Here is a 16,897-nt window from a genome sequence, read left to right as displayed (position 1 = left end):
GCAAGAAGTCTTCATGTTTACAATTGGCTCTCCCTGTATCAGATGTATCTTTCTCTTGGCTATTTTCATCTCCATCACCTTCTAAAGCTCTCTAATGAACTTTAATCAATTGGCTATCAAGTATAGTGCCTAACTGGTAGAAAAATAATTCATTGCTGGTCTGAAGTGTACGTGCAACACAATTTTGAAACTAACAAAAATTATCCCTCCTGCTCTCCAACATCTTAGGAGAGAGGAATGAAAAAAAAACATACTCCCTTTGCTGAAGGAAAAGGAAACAAAAACTGCTCTCTGAAGAATATATGCAACTAAAATGTAACAACAAAAATGCTCTCTCTCTCTCTCTCTGTGTGTGTGTGCCATTAATCCCTACAGTACTGGGATGCAGTTCTACCATGAGTTTTGGAATGATTTGGTGATTTCATTTACATAGGGAAGGGTCTATGGAAACCAGAAAATAATTCTAATTGCCAAATGAGTTTCTGAAGCATATAAAATCAGTAAATAATATGCAGAATAAATATGAAAACACCTCCTGGTACTGAAGGGGTAAGTTACCCTGTGATAGTTCTACTCCTTAGTGATCTACTTCAGGTCCAGCAGTTGCCTCACCCTCAGTTGTAGTTCAGTAAGCTTCTCCTGCACCATTGAGGTATAATTTACTGCATGTTGTCCCACTTGTGTGTCAAAATGTTCATGTTGTTGGTGGAGCAAAAAGGACGGCAGTGTTTCTTCAAGGGTGTCACTTTTGTTAGTTGTTAAGATACACCTGCGTTTGCTGCAGGGTGTGTTTCTTCAAGGGTGTCACTTCTGTTAGTTGTTAAGATGCACCTGTGTTTGCAGAGAGTAAAAAAGATGGAGACATGAAGGCAGGGAGAGGAACACAAGAGATGGTGACAGGAAGGCAGGGAGAGGAACACAAGAGATGGTGACAGGAAGGCAGACAGAGGAACACAAGAGATGGTGACAGGAAGGCAGGCAGAGGAACACAAGAGATGAAGGGATGGTGACAGGAAGGCAGACAGAGGAACACAAGAGATGAAGGAATGGTGACAGGAAGGCAGGGAGAGAAACACAAGAGATGAAGGGATGGTGACAGGAAGGCAGGCAGAGGAACACAAGAGATGAAGGGATGGTGACAGGAAGGGAGGGAGACAAACACAAGAGATGAAGGGATGGCGACAAGAAGGCAGGCAGAGGAACACAAGAGATGAAGGGATGGTGACAGGAAGGCAGGGAGAGAAACACAAGAGATGAAGGGATGGTGACAGGAAGGCAGGGAGAGAAACACAAGAAATGAAGGGATGGTGACAGGAAGGCAGGGAGAGGAACACAAGACATGGTGACAGGAAGGCAGGGGGAATGAAAGAAGGATTTTGCTGTAGAAGTTATGACTGAAAGAAGTGGTATGGAATGAGAAGGGAGAGAGGATGGATGGGATATATTTAATGAATGATAACAATAACATCAACATTGTAATGAAAACTGTAACAAATAATGCATGTTTATGTCAATACTACAAAGAAAACAAAGCTGAACACTGTTACCTAACACCACCACCAACTTTTGTCCCCTCCTTACCAGCTGGGAGCCGGAGAACACTTTGGTGGAGTTGGAGTAGAGGCAGATGACATATTCTCCTGGTGTGTGGGAGGTGAAAATGAACCTTTTCTCATTGCTCTAAGAATTTAACTAAATCACTGGTAGAAAAAAATAAATGAATAAAAAACTATAGAAGCTAAATATCAGACCTCCCAACACATGCAATAGCAGATCTCAGACTCCTAAAATAAGACAGTTGAAATTTGCCTCTATCTCGATCTCTTCACCTCAGATACTAGAAGAGCAGTCTTGAAGTCGTGGTGTTTATGTGAAAGACACATTGGAAGGTATATAAGCATTATGTTTGTCAGTGTTGTCCATAAAGGGTGATAACTGATTGTTGTGAAGGATATCCTGTGGTTGACATCCTGTGTGTGTGTGTGTGTGTGTGTGTGTACCGATGAAAAAGCTAACAAAGTGTCACCAGTCACCAGTAAAGCATCACTGATCTGTTGGCATGTGGCACTGATGCTTGGTCCTAAATATAGTAAGTAAATCAGTATCAACCTACAACTATGTACTTAGACTTACTGGCTTTTGAGGTTGTTTATTTTTTGGGATGTATTTTGTGGGCAAGTTTGCATGGATCAGCTTTAAGGTGCTCCTATTTTTCCTAAATGCAGAAGGTGTCTTGAATCTTTAATATTAGATTTTACCACAGATAAGCAATCCTAAACTATGACAAGTTTATCTAATACATATTTATATTTCCTTCCAGAATCTCACAGAATGGGAACCACACATTACTTGGTTCTTTTAAAACTATTGTTCTGCCTCCTCACTGCTGTGGCTTCAGTTGGCATTACATCATCACAGGAGGACAGTGTCATTCCAGTGATAACATCACAAAGACCTCAAATATACACAAGGATTAATTCACAGCAAAAGTCCAGTAAGGAGTATCCAGCTGTTCTTCACCCATCTGAAGACCTTGGTGACCCAGACCAATCAGAGATGATCAATGCAGATATTATAGAGACAACTGTTCATCTTATGGCTTTAGAATTAGAACACATTATTCAGAACTATACTGAGATGATGATGGAACAATTCAATGAGGCTGTGTGGACCAATAATTGGGCTCATCTTAGTACTGCAAGACATAAGCGTGAAACTACTGACTTTACAAGCAAGACGCAAAGGGATTCACTTTTTATAGAAAATGTGACATTATCCTCTGCATCTACCACCAGTGGTGCAGTCACCTTGACCCCTGCACTCCAGGAATCTCCTTCAGAGTTGAGTATTTTTCATAAGATGTACCTCTGTGATCATCCTCCAAAAACCTTTTCTCCTAAATTCCAAGGTTTCTTGAGGGAAAGTTGCTTGCAGTACAAGAGCATGTGGCCAACATCTTTCAGAAACACTAGGAAGCTTTGTGATGTGGTGTATGCTTTGACTGAGGCCAAAGCACTGAATTATGGCTATTACCAATCACACATTGGGCTATTACAGGTGATAACAGATGAAGTTTATGTAAGCTTGTGTCTGCCACTTTTTCGAAGCTTTAATAATTGTGAGGAGAGAGATTTTCTAACCATATGCTGGGAAGACCGTGTAGTATTTTTCCACTCCAGTATTTGTCCTCATTCTTCCAATGATATCTTCCTCACTAGTTTCCTGCTCCATAATGACACTGTGTGCTTCCAAGAATTTTGTGAGGGATGGCAGAAAGTGGTGGACAGTAAGATTGGGAGTCTGCAGTATCGTCTCACTAATGTACTGCCCGCATCAGGTGTTCCATCTTGTGGTTACATGGCCAGAAGTCTCACACACATTAGGCAGAAGTACAATGGAACACTTTACCTGTTTTTGAACACTCACTGGCCCTGCTGCTATCCATACTACACCGTGATATGGGCTGGCCTGCCTGAGGCTTACGGACTCAATGGTGCTTGGAGCTACATGCCAACAGCATGCCAGGCAGGAGAGGTGTTACTGGTGGTGGTGGTGGGTTGTGTGATGGTGGGAAGCATTGCAGGCAACTTGCTGGTGCTGGTTGTCATGCTCAGAGGAGGACACCGTAGACAAGAATCCAGTATGCTCAGGACTTCCTTAGCCTTTTCAGACATGCTCACTGCAGCCTTTGTGATAGTGCCATCATTTGTAAACCATCTGTGGCCTTTTCTCTTTCCACCCACCTATTTCAAGTTGGAACCCTACTTGAAGCTTGCATATGATCTTAATGAACTTGAAAATACCTGGATAGAGCATACCTCACACAGCTTCCGCACACCAACTGCATTCACAATATTCCAGTCTGTTCTATTTCATATCACTTCAACAGCATCACTGCTCATGTTACTGGTGCTCAGTGCAGAGAGGTTTGTCATCACTAGCCGGTATCTAAAGTACAAGGATTATTTTAACTATGGCCGTACTGTGCTGGCTATTACGTTCTCTTGGATTACCAGCTTTGCTAATGCCCTCTGGTTTGCAGCTCATAATGATGGTAAACTCTCAGCTCAGTGGCTTACCTTTGAAAAACTACCAACAGGTGCATCATGGTATGGCCAAGGAGGAGTCCGACACATTATCTACCATTGGCAGATTGTGATTTTCTTTACACTGGGAATTTCTGTTGTTACCTTGTCAACATTGTCCATAAGAAACTTTATGAAGGAGCAGCTGCATGTGGCCAAAGAGTGGAGGACTCTCAAGATGAAAGCCTCCAAACAGTATAGTAAAGACAACCGCTATGTGCTGACAACCATGATACTGATGGTTGTCCTCTTTCTTACCTCCACTATTCCTTTGATAACCAATATAGTTCTCAATTCCATTTTGTACCGATTCTATCACCACCACCTATTTTCTTACTTTGCATGGTGGCTGTTCATGGCAAGCTCAGCATGGAATCCATGGATCTACAATTTTCGGAGTCGCCAGTTCAAAGAAGACCTGATCAATTTTCATAAGAATATAACCTGCAAATGTGATGGTGACAGCTGCTTATCCAAAGGAATCACACTAACAGCCACAAGCTTCCCTTCTGCAAGTGTATCACTGCCTGCCGAGTCCAAGACTGAATGAGACTCAGGGCCTGCCTTCATGAATCATTGTCTTGTATTTACACCATAAAACTTTCTTAGTGATATATATAATCAATGTGCAAAATCACAAATATAAAACCTTCAAGTACTCTAATAATCAGGCACTTCAGGTCTGAAAATCTATATTTCACACTGCAAAGCAAGAGTATTTTCCAAGGAGTAAGATTTCAAATATTGAAAATGAGGTTTAATTTTTCCCAAGCACATTTGTACATCATCTAGTCCAAGGCCTTTCTCCTTCCTATAAATGTCATGATGGCAAATGATCCTACTGCAATAAATTTAAAATACATAACAAAAAGCTAGTTTCAATTTCAAAACAACCAAACCAACTTAATTAGGTTTCAATAATATAACATAAACAAAAATCTTGTCAGCCCTTGTTGCCAGTCTATCCTGATGGCAGAGAATTAGTTACATATAGAAAGACAGCCACTAATGAAGATGGAGGGTTAGTTACATATAGAAAGACAGCCACAGATAAAGAATCATAATTATTCAACTCCCAAAGATGAAACACATCAGCATTTCACACAACCACAACTGTCCAGCAGAGATCAAATTTGTGACATTTGACAAATACTGGTACAACAGCCAACATGCTGAGCTTTCTCTGTGGTCTGTGACACATACACACGCACACAAAGACATTTAAATAAAGGATGTTACATATTCCCTTATTCCTCACTAAAGTAAAAGTTAACATATGAACACTTCTAACAAGTGTTGGGATGATGATGCAGGTTACAAATAGTGACAGAAAATAAAACTTGAAACTTAAAGAATGAATTTTGCTATTCTTTTATCAATCTGATGCATGTATTAGCATGTACAAATGTTTCATGAGACATGTCTCTGGCAACTTCAAAAAGATGTAAGGAGGGTAATGATTACTTTATCTACAGCTATAATCCTTTGCTGAATTCACACTATTCACATTCTCCAATGCTATACAACAGTTGAACATTGTGAGTTATAAAAAATACAGCATGTAAAACATTGTTTTAGTGTTATGTACATGAATACATTGGCAAGAGGTTATTTGAAAGAAACATTCTTGGATAGAAATATAAAAAATAAAATAAAGTCACAAACTTACTTTCATATGTAACAAGGTTAACTGATATTGGCAAGTCAGTAACCTCCCAAATTTCAGCATCTCCCAACCATCCTTCCTGGGGCTGCTCCCACCCTCCCACACTTTACCAAGCCATAACACTCTGGTGACTGGCAAGATTCACAGTAAAATGTCATCACACGGAAGGAATGTGATCAGGAAACTTCCACGCACAACAATAATGCTGAAGAAAAGCACCCATCAACAATTTAATGAAAAACTGATAAATCACACAAAATTGGGTAATCCAATTCTGCACATTTCTAATAACAGAACATGTTCTAGGCCCCTCTGTTGGGTAAGTCTTTAACCTTGTATATACGCACAATCCAGTGTTCTGTTGTGTATGCCTCCTCAAGCACATCCAGCTCAAAGTCTTTGTTCCCAATTTCAACATTTCGTACTCTGTCATAGCCGGGAGGTTTTCCTGAAACATACAACACAATAAGATTTACAAAAGTAACTACAGGTAACTTACTCAAAATAAAGTTATTTAATCAAGAATGATACAATTTAAATTGGCTACATTACTAAACTAACTTTCAAATTGTATGGAAATTCTTGGCCCTCAATTTAACAAATTAAAGGAGGAGGGTAGTCCACTGTTTGAAAATAGTTACACATGATTAATACCAGCACACACACACACACACACACACACACACACACACACACACACACACACACACACACACACACACACACACACTGTCAGCTGAAGCAAGCAGACGAAAGACCAAAGCTAAGGTGTGATACACTGCCAATTTCTGGAAAGGAACCCAGCAGACCTGGTGATGTTACAGGGGGGGCAGGGGGCTAATTTAGTGGTCCTGTCTCCAAAGAGTAATTGAATTTGCTAAATTTTTGAGGTCGAAAGAAGTAGGAGGAGGATGATGCCATGGACAGCATGGTTGGCGCTGCCCGATATGTAAACGAAGGACTGGGAGCGAGACCTAGGGGAGCTAGAAGTGAGATTATAGAAACACCCCTAGGATTGAGACAGCTGGGTGACTGGAGTAAAGCAAGGGAGTTTTGGGGATTTAAGGAGGATAGAGTTAGCATGAGAAGGATCATTATGGATAAGGAACTTAAAGCCTTGAAGGAGACGGTTGCCGTCATGTTCGAAAAGCAGGACCAGCTGATTACGGAGAATCTAGAACTGAGAGAGAGATGTTTAAATTTAGAAAATACTATTAAAATGAACCATGAGATGAAAAAACTCTACAGGAGATAAAAAGGTAGAATAGCACCCTAAAGGGCAAATGTATGAATTATGAAGTTGCATTACAAGGGCTGCAGGAAAAGCTGGACTCCAATTTGGAGACAGGCAAAGAGATGAGTGGAAATAGGAACAAGAAGAAAAAGTCAATTTCGCTAAAGTAGTTAAGCAACAAATAAAGGAGAAAACTAAGGACACAGTTATACAGGTGATCAAAGAAAAGGAAGAATTAGTGAGAGGTACAGTGGACAGAAAGAAATGTATGGTTATATATGGACTAGAAGAAAAAAAGAACCCAGTGAAATTTGTGAGGGAGAAGGAGAAAGAAATGGTTAAGGAAATTATCTCCGTAGTGCAATATAAGATAAAGAACAGTCTTAATAAAGAAATAGAAGAAAAATATAGACTGGGTAAATATAGTGAGGGAACCAAAAGACCTAAAAGTCAAAATGAGATTGCAAGTAGGGTTAGAAGAAATATTAGCTAGGACTGGAAAGCTGGCTGACGAGGCAGAATATAAGCATATCTGGATAAAGAGAGAGACAAACCAGGTAAAAAGGGAAAAAGAGAACTGAGGAGTGAAGCTAAGGAAAAAAAACAAAGGAAGGACAGAAAACAAAAATAAAAAGTTTTACTGAAGAGTGCTAGACATGAGACTGAGGAAATGGTATATTCGGGAAGGGGAAGGAAAGCATTAAGAGTCATGTATACAAACACACATGGGTTTACGTATATCAGGAAGTTTGGAAGTGAAAGATTAAATATTGGAAAATGGACCAGATGTGGTATGTATGACAGAAACAAAGGTAAGTGAAGATGTCCAAGTGAATTTTAAACAGCAAGGATACAATGTTTGGAGGAGAGATAGAAAGGGAAAAGCAGGAGGAGGAGTACTGATCATGACTCAAGAGAATATATATGTGGAAGAGATACAATCCGGAGATGGACTAGCTGAGATTCTAAGTATAACAATAAGGACCAATGGGAGGGAAAAAAGGAGCATCGTAGTTGCATATGTACCACCAAAGACTGGAGGCTTGATGTACGTAAGGAAATGCTAAAGGAAGTACTAGATTGCCTGGATAACATGCTAAGGAAGGATAGAAGAGTGTTGCTCATGGGAGATCTAAACTGCAAACACGTCAGTTGGGAAGAAATGGATACAAGCAGTCCCGCTGGACGTTGGGGGGATGATGTGTTACAACTGGCAACGGTAAACACATTGGATCAATGGGTGAAAGATTATACAAGATATAGAGGGGAAGAAGATCCATCAATACTGGATTTGGTATTTACAAAAAAAAACACAGCCATGTCCAGACATCAAATATCATATTCCAATAGGAAAATGTGATCATGTGGTCCTAGAAATTGAATTAGAGGATCGGCAAATTTTGGAATATAACGAGGGACACAAACACAAGAGACGGAACCATGCTAAATCAAATTTTGGGGGATTAAAAAGTTAGTTTGGTAGTATTGATTGGAAAGAAATTATGCATGGAAAGACAATTCAAGGAAAGTATGATATATTTCTAGACAAGTATAATGAGGGGGTAAAGAGATATGTTCCTGAATATAAAGTAAGAGAGAGCAAACACACCTGGTATAATGCTATATGTGCAAAAGCTAAAAAGTGCAAGGATGCAGCATGGAAAAAATTAAGGCAACAATGAAATAAATAGGAAGCAGTATAGAGGCACAAAATGAATACATTAGGAAAAGAAGGAAGGAGAGAATCTTTGAAAATGATGTAGTGAAGAGATATGAAAAAGAACTCAAGCTTTTTTATAAGTATATAAATGGTAAAATGACAAACTGAGAGACCATTAAGGGGAATACAATATGGGAAACATCAGAAGAAATGAGAGAACTTATGAATGAGAGCTTTAAATCAGTATTTAATGAAGAGGGAGAGTTTATAAAGCCAATCAATCCAGCAGCACAGGAAGGATTAAGAGACATCATGGTAAGAAAACAGAAAATTAGAGAATTGCTAGAAAAGGTGGATGTGAGGAAGGCAATGGGACCAGATGGAGTGTCAGGATGGACACTAAGGGAATGTAGTGAGCAACTGGTAGAACCAATTTGGAATGTAATTAACAACTCTTTAAGGGAAGGGAAGATACCAAAGGAATGGAAATGGAAAAGAGCCAATAGAGTCTCATTATACAAAGGAGGAAAAATGACTGAGCCCCTAAATTATAGATCAGTCATTAACTAGTGTGGTGGGTAAGATCTGTGAAATTGTTATCAAAGAAAAATGGTTAGAATATCTGGAGAGAAATTAAATCATTAATAACTCCCAATTTGGCTTTAGAAAAGGAAGATCATGTATAACAAACTTACTAAGCTTTTATACAAAAGTAATAGATGAAGAACAAGGAAGAGATGGATGGGCAGATGCAGTGTATCTAGATATTAAAAAGGCTTTTGACAGTGTAACACACAGAAGACTCCTATGGAAAATAGAACACATGGGCGGAATTAAGGGAAATATCTTAAATTGGATGACAGATTACTTAACAGATAGGGAAATGAGGACAGTGATAAGAGATACACCATTAGGTTGGAGCACTGTAACCAGTGGCGTACCACAGGGTTCGGTGTTGGCACCAATAATGTTCCAAATATATGTCAACGATATACAAGAGGGTTTGAGTAGCTACATAAATTTGTTTGCAGATGATGCCAAGCTTTTGAGGGTTATAAAAAAAAAAAAAAAAAATGATTGTATAGAGTTACAGAAAGATATTGATAAGATCTGGAGATGAAGCCAGAAGTGGAAATTAGAATTTAATACTAAGAAATGCCATGTAATGGAAATGGGTAAAAGTAAAAGAAGACCTACATGGGAATATAAAATGCGAGAAGAGATTATAATGAAAAGAAGATAAAAGACCTGGGAGTGATTATACAAGACCCTGACTCCAGAAATACATTTAAAAGATTAATTGCTTCAACATACAAGACACTAACGAACATCAGGGTAGCATCCAATTACATGGATAAAAGTATGATGAAAAAGATATTAACCACTATGATAAGACCTAGACTAGAATATACAGCAGCAGTATGGTCGCCATATAGCCAGAAAGATATCAAGAAACTAGAAAGGATACGAAGGGCTGCTACAAAGATGGTGTTACGGTCCGCCCGTAACATACTCCACTACCCTCACCTCCTCCGCTTGCTACCTCGTTCGCCACCTCTCCACCTCCCATTCCACGTCACCGTCTCATGAACCCTCCACGTCACCGTCTCATGAAGCCCCACTACTGTCCCGAAGTTGGATTCACGCGGCCCCATTCGACTCAAGCGGAAGTGTTAAGCGAGCTCCCTGATTTCTGGAAGTCAGTCGAGGTCAAGGCCTCAACCAGTGAACACAACAACGGCTCTTGGATTACCGTGGGATCCACATCACCCGGCACTCCATCACTGCGACACCTCATAAGTATCACTTCCCCTCGTCCCTTTTTTCCACATTGCCTCCATATAGGATTAGTATTATTGTTAGGTATTAAGTTGGGTTCTTTATTGTTGTATTTATTTCTGTGTTATATCTATATGTGTATGTCAGTTTCATTGTTATTGGGTTATTAAATAGCTTCTTAAGTGCCCCCTTTGCATATCCTCACCAGTTGAACCTGCAGTGGTTTTTTTTTTTTTATTGTTATTGTTCACCGGCTCCCCAATGCCAATCTTACCCATTTAACCGGTGAACGTAACAATTGGCGACCGTGACAGGACCCTTATAACTCATGTTCAGTGTTCCATTTTTCCAGTGACTTCTTTTCTATGATTACATTATTTTTTGTGTGTGTTTCTGTGGTGTTGTGATTTTGATGTGTGTTTTTTTCTGTGACTTACTCTGCGTGTGGTTTAAATTTACCTTTGTGCGATCAAGCGGCTCCCTTTAGGTTAAAAGTGATTCGTGACTTTCATTGGCATCGCATAGCACTGGTAGAGCAGGAAACCAGGTAGAAACGCGTGTTCACCGATAGCACTTATCTCTATTTTTTGCACATAGGCAGGTGTGTAATAAGTGTTATCCAAGTGTTGGGATCATCATATGTTCATGCGAACCCTCAATCCCCTAACTTCACTGATCATTTTTCTCGCTAGTTATAATTGGCCCTTTTAACTAGTCCCTCAGACTAATCCGCCTCCTTATCAATAACAAGTCCCAGTACAATTCGCTCCTCACTCTCAAGTCTCGTAACTAGAGTAATTCAGATCCCTCTTAATGCCATAATTCTCTACTTTACCCCCCCTTAGTGATTGTACTCATAAGTGTTTACTTAAGTATAATCTAGGTAATTTCCAAGGTTGCTTTTACTATCCCTCTGCCAAGTTCCTCACTTAAGTAATTCACTTGTCATTTTTTTTTTTGTTTGTTTAACATCTATTTAATATGGCTTCCGCTCAGTTTAACATTGAAAATTTTTGTGCTGACCCTTCTCTGGAACAACTTAAAGATGCTAACATAAAAAAAAGACCAATGGAAAGCCATCGCTAAACATTTTGATGTTCCCATCACGTCTCAGATGACTAAAGAGGTCATTAAGAATGTAGTTGTTGAACATCTAGTGCAAAAAAAACAGTTGCTAGGAAATGCCATAGAAGAGTTAATTCCCATGTCAGCAGCAGCCTCTACGAGGACTATAATACACAGTCCCCAGGAAGAATACAATAAGAGTAGGATAAGTCAGTGGAAAATTGAGAAGCTTAGACTAGAATACCGGCTGCAAGAGAAACAAATGCAATTACACGCAGAAAAAGAAGAGAGAATTACAGGAAAAAAAAGAAGAAAGAGAATTTCAGTTACAACTTAAAAGGCAGGAGAAAGAGTTAGAACTTCAGGAGTTAACCCTACAAAATGACGCTAAGTTTAGAGGAGAAGAAATAGATTTAAAGATAAAATTGGCAAGCTTTAATCGTGCTATAGCTGCTCCGCTAGCCCCCCCCTTTTGACGAATCTGATGTTGACGGGTCATTTCGCGCCTTTGAGAGCATTGCTAATAGGAATAAATGGCCCAAGGATCAGTGGGTGTCTCTCCTAGTAGGAAAAGCTTACAGGGTATACAACGGCCTTAGTGGTGAAGTAGAGTATGAAGAGATCAAAGGTAACATTCTAGACGCCTACTCTATCACTTCTGACGGATACAGACAACAGTTCCGAAAGTATGTGAAACCAGACTCTCACACCTATGTTGAATTTGCTTGTGAGAAACTAAGACAATTTAAGAAATGGTTAGCCACCCTTAACATTACCACCTTTTCAGAGTTGCTCAATCTAATGGTCCTGGAAGAATGGAAGAACAAGTTACCCTTTAATATTCTGAGGCATGTGGAAGAACAGGGAGAGAGTGAGCTTATGTCTGCCGCTAAAGTGGCTGATGCCTTTGCTTTGTTGATGGGATCCCTGGGTAGTAGAGGTCGTGGTTCACCATTTAATGTTAGGTCCTCCTTTGGGGAAGGTTTTGGGGCGGGTGGTAAGCCGACCGGATTCTCGCCAAATGCATATAATTCCCACTGGTGTACATACTGTAAGAAACCAGGTCACACGATCCAAAAATGTAGACACCCAAATTGCAAGGCCTCTCAACGTCAACCTTCTTTTGTGGCCCCTAAACCTAACACATTTGAGAACAAGAAACCAGTGGCCCTAGCTAACCCTGTCAACTCTCCTCTAGAACTTTATGACTCATACATGTATCAAGGTAAAGTGTCCCTGACTGATGGTAAAGACAAGGCAATATATGTCAAGGTTCTGCGTGATACAGGTGCTGCCCAATCCATCTTAAGGGAAGATGTCATCCCTAACAACAAACAGGCTTTCACTGGGGAGAAGGTGATCCTTACAGGTCTCGAATCACAGCTCTCCTATCCCTTGGCTAAAATTAGCTTACAATGCCCTTTCATTTCAGGAGAGGTTAAGGTAGCCATTAAACCTGGTGAACTGCCAGTACCGGGGGTACATCTTGTATTGGGTAACGATCTTGCAGGTAGCTTGGCTGTTCCAAACTTAATTGTTATTGAGTCTCCCCTTAAAAGAAAGTCCCACTAAGACCCTGGACAAAACATTCCCTCACTTCTTCCCAGTGTGTGCAGTCCCCAGGTCTTAGTCTAAGTCCCCTGCCCCTTCACCACCTCCTCCACTGCCTCTACTGACAACTTGTACAATAACATCATTTCAAAGGAGAATTTGATTAATGCTCAGGAACAGGATCTCATTTTAGCTAAGATCAGACATGTTGCCAGTGAGACAAAGGATATGTCTAAATTACCTTGTTTTTATTATAAGGAAGGAGTCCTGATGCGTGCCTACAGACTTCCTGAACTGAAACAACTAGACACCTGGTCAAAAACACATCAAATTGTCATCCCCTTTGTCTGTAAGACCAGCCATTATAGAACTAGCTCATGATGGATTGTCAGGTCATCTAGGCATCCAAAAAACCTAAAAGAAGGCTCAACATTTTTTTTGGCCAGGAAAGAAAAAAGATGTCACACTATGTAACAACATGTCATATATGTCAAATTGTGGGTAAGCCTAACGAACGCCTTGTGCCAGCTCCTCTGACGCCTATTCCAGTTCAGACGGAACCCTTCAAAAAGATCATTCTGAACTGCGTAGGGCCCTTACCCAAAACCAAACGAGGGAATCAGTATTTGTTAACCCTCATGGATCCCACTACCAGGTACCCTGAAGCATTCCCTCTTAAGAACATCACATCAAAGACCATTGTAAAACATCTAATACATTTTTTCACCTCGGTAGGAATTCCAAAACAAATTCAGTCTGACAAGGATAGCAATTTCACTAGCAATTTTTTCCAACAGATAGTGAATGAGCTAAACATCGACCATGTAACCTCCTCGGCTTACCACCCCCAATCCCAAGGCTGTCTGGAGCGGTTTCACCAAACATTAAAATCCATGATGAAGAAGTATTGCTTGGAGCATCAAGGAGACTGGGATGAAAGTATCTCTTTCTTCTCCGCTTTAAGAGAATCTCCAAGATTCTTTAGGTTACTCCCCTTTTGAATTACTCTATGGTAGACAGGGGTCCTCTCAAAATATAAAAGGAACAATGGTTTACTCAAAATACTCCTTCAAGCCCCAGTGTGTCTGACTACATCAGTAACCTTAAGAATAAAATCAGTGAAGTCAGATCTTTTGCTAAATCAAACTTCCTCAAATCTCAAACTAAAATGCAACAAAATTCTCTTCCCAAATCTGTCATGAGAAGTTTCAAACCAGGAGACAAGGTTTTATTTTTTCTCCCGACTCCAGGCAATGCTCTTCACAGTAAGTTCATGGGACCTTATGTTGTGGCTCAAAAACTAAGTCCATTAAACTATGTGGTCCACACTCCTGACCGTCGTAAGGATTCCCAACTAGTTCATATTAATCTAATGAAACCTTACCACTCCAGAGAACCAGAGGACGACTTGTCTCGCACTGTACCTGTATGTCTGGTAGGGAAGGAGTCTGGTCCTGTGCCCCCGAGGAAGAGTCCGACATCGAATTCCTCTTCTCGTCACCTAAAGGACGCCCCTCAAACAGCCAAATCATGTCCAACCTTGAGTTTTTTTTTCCCTTAACACCTTCACAACAGTCTGATCTTAAAAAGTTATTGCTAGACTTTTCAGAAATCACAGGTGACCTTCCAGGCCTTTGTACTACTATCCAACATGATATAACATTAATATCTAATGACATCAAGCCTATAAGACAACCAGCCTATCGCATTTAACCCATTAAAAGACTTCATGAAAAAAAAGTTAGACTATCTGCTCTGTCATCATCTTGCAGAACCTAGTATATCCCCCTGGGCTTCTCCCTGCCTGTTAACATCTAAGCCAGATGGTAGTAGTCATTTTTGCACCGACTACAGGAAATTAAATAAAGTGACGGTACCAGATTCCTACCCATTGCCCTTGATAGAGGACCTTATAGACAGCATAGGAGTAGCCAAATTTGTAACTACCATAGATTTACTTAAAGGTTACTACCAGATTCTCCTCTCGGACGAGGCCCGAATAATATCCGCCTTCATCACCCCCTTCGGGCTATACCAATACACAGTGATGCCCTTCAGCTTGTCTAATGCTCCCGCCACCTTCCAGAGGGTTATAAATTACATCACCCAGGACTTGGAGGGAACATCTGCCTGTCTGGACGACCTGGTGGTGACTTCGGACGACTGGGTGACACATCTGACCCGTCTCCGGAGGCTGATGGGTCGGTTGCAGGAAGCTGGTCTTACAATCAACCTGGCCAAGTCCACCTTCGGGAAGTCTAAGGTGGTCTACTTGGGACATGTGGTGGAGAACGGCAAGGTTCGCCCCAAGAGAGCCAACATGGAGGCCATGTCCCTACCACCAGGAAAGCTCTCATGAGGTTCTTGGGGATGGCTGGTTTCTACAGACGATTCTGTAGGAACTTCTCCACCCTGGCCGCCCCTGACGGACCTTATCAGCACTTCTGTCCCCTTCCACTGGACCCCGACCTGCGACCAAGCCTTCCAACATCTTAAGGCGTTCCTCTCCTCGGAGCCAGTGGTCTGGATGCCAGATCACTCCCGCCCCTTCCATCCACAAGTGGACGCGAGTGGAGTTGGAGTGGGTGCTGTCCTCCTACAAGCGGACCCCACAAGCGGCATCCTCCATCCCATCGCCTATCACTCCACCAAGCTGAAGAAACACCAACTCAACTACTACACCATTGAGAAGGAAGCTCTGGCACTCGTCCTGGCGCTCCAACGTTTTGAGTGCTACCTTCATCCTGGCCCTCAAACTACGAAGATCTTCACCGATCACAATCCTTTGGCCATCCTTCACGCCATGAAGAACCGAAACCAACGCATACTTAGGTGGGCCTTGTTAACTCAACCCTTCAACTTGGAAGTCCACCATATCAAGGGGGTGGACGCCTTATCAAGATCTCCCGTCTCACCTCCTTCATGAGCCCATTACAGGGGTCTTAGGGGAGAGAAAATGTTACGGCCCGCCCGTAACATACTCCACTACCCTCACCTCCTCCGCTTGCTACCTCGTTCGCCACCTCTCCATCTCCCCTTCCACGTCACCGTCTCATAAACCTTCCACGTCACCTTCTCATGAACCCTCCACGTCACCGTCTCATGAAGCCCCGCTACTGTCCCGAAGTTGGATTCACGTGGCCCCATCCGACTCAAGCGAGTATTTTTTTTTTTTTTTTTTTTTTTTTTTTTACGAAGGGAAGAGGGCCAGCCAACGGCCAAAAAGTTGAAAAAGCCCACTTGGCTGGCTCTCCAAAGAGTTCAAAAGTGCCAAAACCATCAGCCAGAATTGGGGAGCAAATGCCTTGATACCTCCCTCTTAAAAGAAGACAAGTTGTAGGAATTGGAAATACAGATGCAGGAGGAGTTCCAGAGTTTACCAGTGAAAGGGATGAATGATTGAGTGTACTGGTTAACTCTTGCATTAGAGAGTTGGACAGAATAGGGATGAGAGGAAGAAGAAAGCCTTGTGCAGCGTGGCTGCAGGAGGAGGGGAGGCATGCAGTTAGCAAGCTCAGCAGAACAGTTACCATGAAAATAGCAATAAAATATAGAAAGGGATGCAACATTTCGGCAGTGAGAAAGAGAGTGAAGACAGTTAGTCAGAGGAGGGGAGTTGATGAGACGAAGAGCATTCGATTCCACCCTATCAAGCAAAGCTGTGTGACTGGAACCCCCCCAAAACATGCGAAGAAAACTCCATACAGGGACGGATAAGGCCCTTATACAGAGTAAGCAGTTGGAGGGGCGAGAAAATCTGTCGGAGACGCCTCAGAACACCTAATTTCATAGAAGCTGTTTTAGCAAGAGATGAGATGTGAAGTTTCCAGTTAAGATTATGAGCAAAGGACAGACCA

At 41.3% G+C, this 16,897-nt stretch overlaps 2 protein-coding genes across 5 annotated transcripts in view; one reads left to right on the top strand and one right to left on the bottom strand.

The window, feature by feature from the left end:
- Window positions 1–1,977: 1,977 nt before the first annotated feature.
- LOC123506844 lies at window positions 1,978–5,017 on the top strand. The gene is made up of 2 exons (XM_045259193.1): window positions 1,978–2,089; window positions 2,321–5,017. The coding sequence occupies exons 1-2, from the start codon at window positions 2,071–2,073 to the stop codon at window positions 4,633–4,635; spliced, it is 2,334 nt and encodes a 777-aa protein (XP_045115128.1). The 5' UTR covers window positions 1,978–2,070; the 3' UTR covers window positions 4,636–5,017.
- Window positions 4,828–16,897, bottom strand: part of LOC123506845 (dolichyl-diphosphooligosaccharide--protein glycosyltransferase subunit STT3A-like) — a 47,414-nt gene continuing 35,344 nt past the window's right edge. For 2 of the 4 annotated variants that reach the window (XM_045259195.1, XM_045259196.1), the window contains exon 13: window positions 4,828–6,199. In XM_045259195.1, coding sequence (XP_045115130.1) covers window positions 6,054–6,199 — 146 coding nt within the window. In that variant the 3' untranslated portion in view covers window positions 4,828–6,053. The remainder of the gene's footprint in view (window positions 6,200–16,897) is intronic. The other 2 variants (XM_045259197.1, XM_045259198.1) reach the window with 1 other exon arrangement.

Source organism: Portunus trituberculatus, chromosome 21 (genome assembly GCF_017591435.1).
Source record: "Portunus trituberculatus isolate SZX2019 chromosome 21, ASM1759143v1, whole genome shotgun sequence".
NCBI classification, from domain to species: domain Eukaryota; kingdom Metazoa; phylum Arthropoda; class Malacostraca; order Decapoda; family Portunidae; genus Portunus; species Portunus trituberculatus.
Note: the sequence above shows the minus strand (reverse complement) of the source record. Positions and strands in the feature narration are given on the sequence as shown.